This window comes from Cynoglossus semilaevis, chromosome 18, assembly GCF_000523025.1.
Source record: "Cynoglossus semilaevis isolate Cse_v1.0 chromosome 18, Cse_v1.0, whole genome shotgun sequence".
NCBI lineage: Eukaryota > Metazoa > Chordata > Actinopteri > Pleuronectiformes > Cynoglossidae > Cynoglossus > Cynoglossus semilaevis.
In genome coordinates this window covers 4,516,201-4,521,219 of record NC_024324.1, presented here as the reverse complement: position 1 = coordinate 4,521,219, position 5,019 = coordinate 4,516,201, and the positions used below count along the sequence as shown (strand labels likewise).

Below are 5,019 nucleotides of genomic sequence, written 5' to 3'. Positions count from 1 at the left end.
AAAACAAAGGGTGTTATTTGTCAATATATGTTTTCCCCTACTTTGTTGTGGGGAATTTTCCATTCTTTTTCAAGCAGGTTTGTTTAACAGATTTAAGTCATAACGGACATTATCGTTAAGCAATTTTGAAAACTAGTTTATTAAATGCACTTTTGCTAACCTTTTTTTTATTAAGTATTTACTACTCAGGTAATTATGTACATCATTTGTAACAATAAAAATCACACTTTTGGATTACTATGGTTTCCCAAGTTTTAGTTCTGGCGCCACCTACTGGCCATTAAAATAATCTCACGTCACTCTCGTTTGTTGTCTTTATTCTTAGTCTTTGGCAACTTTTTGGGACAGTCAACAGAAGACTACATGTGTGTTACTGCTAAAGTGATGAAACATATACGCGTGTGTGCGTATATACATATATATATTTTATTATTACATTTTTTAGGTAAACATAAAGGATCTACCACAGCTGATTGTCCTGCTGTTGAGGTCGGTTTATTAACCACACATCGTGATTTAATCATTCTGTTGTTTTCCAAAAAGTCCAAAATGTCCAAACTATTACAATTTGACCAGTAAAAAAAAAAAAGGAATTATTTTGATTCAAAAATCACAGAAATATTTCAAAGGACGACAGAATGACCTGGAAATCTCTTTCTTTCTCTCTCATCTGTGTTTACAGTAACGTGAAAGGGCAGTTATTGCTTTGGTGTTCGGCGGACGCGGCACAAAAACAAAAAACTGTGAACGGCCGAACATATTCCCTTAAGGATACAGTTCATTATCGTTGCAGCTCTTGGGAGACATGGAGCACATTGATCTTCATCTACCAGACTACAAGGTGAGGAAGTCCTTGCCAAATGGGCTGAGAAAGGGACCTGAGTCTCCTTTGGTGCTGTGCCAGTTGGGTGCAGGGAGGCAGTCGTGGGGCATCAACCCAGTGTCCAGGACCTGGGGGTTAGTACGGGACACTGCCAGTCTGGGGTGACAAAAGAGGAAAGGATATTTTTTTTTTGGACTTCAGTGCAGGTATCGTTAGTATTAGACACACACACACGTCTTTGTCCATTTGCTCATTTGCATCGTACATTTACTACACCACATTACACTGCACGTTTACCCCAGTGGCCGACTCACGAAACAACAACAAAGCCTGGTTGTAAACTAGCACGGCTACAACAATCAGACACACACAGAAAGAGACGGAGAGAAGGAGGGAGGGAGGGATGATGGTGCCGTGAATTGATGATGATTCTTTTCTTTAACTTCCACTTAACTTCTTGTCGTATGATTGGTCAGTTTCTCCAAAAGAGAGTAAGTGTTAGGGCAGTGATTCCCTCCCCTTTTTTGTACTCCTTTAAATTGAGCCCGCCCATGCTAACACATTTACAGCTTTAACTTACCAAAGTTGAATTTCTGGGCCCCCGAACCCCATTTTGGGAACCACTAGGTTATGGTTAGGTTAGTAATACAGACTGCTACACTACGTGTGGCTACAAAACTTTACCTGGAAATGAACCATAGCTTTCCAGAGCACAGCTGGAGACATAAAGACATAATGGAGGATTGGTATGTAGGCAGTACCACAAATCACCACTGAGTGGTACTGTAACATTGGGCAATGTGAGGAGACTGAACGATCCGAAAGTGGTTGTTACAGCTATGAAGCAACAGAAATCAGTGTAGAATCTTAACCGGAAAGGTTCAAATAAAACCGTCTCACCTGGAGAAAGCTTCGTCCAAATTATCTTTTAATTCCTGTAAGAAAAAAAAAAAAAAACGACAAATCAACAAATGTTTAGGTACAGGAAGAGAGCTCCAAAATCAGTGGGTAAACAGTCCTACCCATTCTGGGTTGGTACTGGTCCCAGCAGGTCTCTGGTTGTCCACCTGATCCTTGTCTAAGTGACTACTGGACTCAACTCCAACACTCACGCTCCCCTCCAACTCCAGTAGGTTGTCTGTGGTGGCATCTAGTTGTTAACACAGGGAAAGACAATTAATCGATTGCAGTTTTTGCCATTACAGGTATTTTATCAACATTAAATGTAAAATCAATGACAGTCTACGGTTGATGCTAACGACAGAGAGAGGCGTTAACCATTAACACCTGTCAGGAGAACAACTGCTGAATGGGAACTGATTTAAATAAAACTACAGTAAACTAGTGCTTTTTTTTATGTTTACATTGTGATTATGTGATCATGACTCTAAGGTTTACCAGCTGCCTGTAGACCTCCTAGACTGTTGGACCTCTCTGAGTGAGAACATTTCCCCTTTTCCAGGCTAAGAGATGCTACAAAAAAATAAAAAATAAATAAAGTATGTTGCACATACACGTGTGTCAATTTAAAAACAAGATGGCTACCTTCTTTGGCCACCTGCCAGAGTTCAAAAGCGACAGTGAAAGCCTGGGCGACAGTCAGAGCCACTGCCTGGGCCTGGAGGAGGATATGATGTGAAAATAGACCAAAAGAGCCACTGCCTGGGCCTGGAGGAGGATATAACGTGAAATTATACCACAAGGCATTAGAAACATGGAAAGTTCTTCCCAATTAACGTCAAGGTAAATAACAGTGATTGTTTATAATCTTTAGATTTAATTTAATTATTAAAATTACTATATTAATATTCCATTTTTATTTTAATCACAGAAGTTTAAAATAAACTGGGCCTTCTACAGTCAATACCAAAAGATGCCACTAGGCGTCAGCATACACCACCAATGACCAATGCGATTTAATTCTTGAAGTCCTATTTGACAATTTGTAAGTTCTCGGGTCGACTGTTTGCTCTTATTTAGAAAATTACCTTTTTGTGCTATTGCAAAATCAATAAGCATTTCTGCAGCACTGTGGACTGACGTTTAATAGAATTTTTATGACAAAGTTATTTCAAAAATGGCTCTCTTCAATCTGTATTTTTATTTCTTCTTCTATTTTTCTGCTAGTAATTTATATACTAAGGCCCGAGGGCCAGATGTGGCACCTTTGGCCTTCTAATCTGGCCCGCCAAACTTGTTCAAATTATATTATTAATTTATATTATCATAATACTTTTGCCTTTTCCCTGAAATGCCCACATGTCACCAATAGATGGAGTAGAAAAAGCTAAAAGCATTTTTAACATTTTCGCTTTTATGCATGACTTTTACATATGATTCATCTTTGTCTAGCTGCTCCTGACCCGGCCCCTCGTCCAATTTTGGTAACCCACCGTGGCCTGCGAGTCAAAACGCTTGTCCACCTCTGAGCTAGCCTGTAGCGGAGCCTGTGAAACACAAAACTCACCACTTTCCTCTTGGAGCACAGATAGGCGTGGCACTCCAGGGTCCCGTTGAGGCTGTTTTGAGCGATGTAGGCAAACACTTTAGCATGCTGCTTGTCCACTGTGCAGTAGGATATTCTCCAAGCAAGAGGTCAAAGGTTAGACACACAAAATACTCAGTCCCACCTGGCACTCTCAATCTCACAAAATGTGTGCTGCCCTGCAGATACCTGTGTATGGACACATTGTCCAAGAGTTTGTTGTTGGGTCGGTCATACAGCATTATTCCCTGAGGGGAGATCTTGAGCGCCACCTCCTGAGGCTTCTTCCCGCTGACTTTAGACTTTGAGAGGACAACAGTAAAGGGAAGGAAGTATTATTTTTAACAGCTTAGTAACAATGATATATCACAAGGTACTGTATATGTAATAAGGTAAATATGCCAACTTTATAAAAAAAACAGTAAAGGGAAGGAAGTATTATTTTAACAGCTTAGTAATAATGATGTATCACAAGATGTACAGTATGTAATAAGGTAAATATGCCAAGTTTACTATAAAACACTATACACACTTTTGTAACTGTTTTTGTTCATACTAGCTTAAGAAATTTAATTTTTCTTTCCGAGACAAGCAAACATATTAGGGATGTCCAATATTATCGATCGACTGATATTATCAACCCGATATTAGCATAATTTTGCAGTATCTGTAGGAATCGTTATCAGTTTTCTCTGATAATGAAAACCCGGTAACGCAATTCCCTGTAACCAGAAAACAAAAGATGGCTTTTCTCACTGTTGCCACAATCCTCTTCACAGCAGCGGACGACAGTTCCTCTCCCTTGGGCTGATCAACCAGTGTCATGCCAAGGTGACGGAGGTGAAAGGTCATACCCTCTATGATGGTCTCCTGTGTGTCAGACCAATTCTCTGGAAGTTCTAGAGAAACGAAGAGAGAGAGAGAAAGACAACATTTTAATTCAAATTGTATGTAAACAACAACTTTGGCTTTTTCTAGAACTTCTAGTACTGCAATCTACAGGACAAAACGGCAGAAGCAGCAGTGCAAAAATGTAATGTTCCAAAAGAATCCAGTCACATTTCAAAACAACAGGTCATTCAGACTCTGATACTAACAGGAAGTCTAAAAGATGTTTTATTTTGAAAATGTGATCATTGCGCTAAAACACAAAACTTAACAACAAATCCCCAAAGGATGACCCTGGGTTAAGGTCAGAGGGTCATTATAAAAGAATTACAGTGAGCCTGGTCTAACTGTCAACAAACACATCATGGAATGTGCCTGTGGTACCAGTGTGCAGGTACCAGGCACGGCTCAGCCAGAGAATGTGGAGAGTTTACGTCGGATCAAAGGTCAGTCGGGGCAGTGCTGATTTGTGTGTCTGCAGCAGACGCAGAGCTTCTTTCCATCTCTGTGGAAACCACCAGCTGCACTGCTGCAACTCCACAACACAAACAGACTCAGACGCCAGAGGAACGTTTGATTGGAAGGCTCCAAAAAAAAAAAGTCCAAATTGATTGATGTGCAGTGTTTTCTGATTTTCAAATCAGACGTATGCTCTGACACTTTGAAAAATTGTTGAGGATCCTTAAATGGCAAAAGTAAGTGCATCTGAGATTCATTTCGTTGGAGTACACTGTGTACACTGCTAAAGTGACACTTGGTTCTGTGTTTTCTCGTAACCACGTATTTCTATTGTACATAACAGATTATCTTAAGCTCCAGCCGA

The 5,019-nt window shown here is 40.0% G+C and overlaps 1 protein-coding gene across 4 annotated transcripts in view; it reads right to left on the bottom strand.

Annotated features, from left to right (window-relative positions):
- Positions 1 to 404: 404 nt before the first annotated feature.
- LOC103394110 (low density lipoprotein receptor adapter protein 1-like) overlaps positions 405 to 5,019 on the bottom strand; it is a 5,849-nt gene continuing 1,234 nt past the window's right edge. The window contains exons 2-9 of one of the 4 annotated variants that reach the window (XM_025065099.1): positions 4,065 to 4,207; positions 3,498 to 3,610; positions 3,291 to 3,342; positions 2,369 to 2,441; positions 2,222 to 2,296; positions 1,846 to 1,973; positions 1,724 to 1,758; positions 405 to 979 (exon numbers count right to left, since the gene is read on the bottom strand). In XM_025065099.1, the coding sequence (XP_024920867.1) occupies positions 835 to 979; positions 1,724 to 1,758; positions 1,846 to 1,973; positions 2,222 to 2,296; positions 2,369 to 2,441; positions 3,291 to 3,342; positions 3,498 to 3,610; positions 4,065 to 4,207 (764 nt within the window). In that variant the 3' untranslated portion in view covers positions 405 to 834. Of the gene's footprint in view, positions 980 to 1,014; positions 1,540 to 1,723; positions 1,759 to 1,845; positions 1,974 to 2,221; positions 2,297 to 2,368; positions 2,442 to 3,290; positions 3,406 to 3,497; positions 3,611 to 4,064; positions 4,208 to 5,019 lie in introns of those variants that run through there. The other 3 variants (XM_008331252.3, XM_025065100.1, XM_017040990.2) reach the window with 3 other exon arrangements.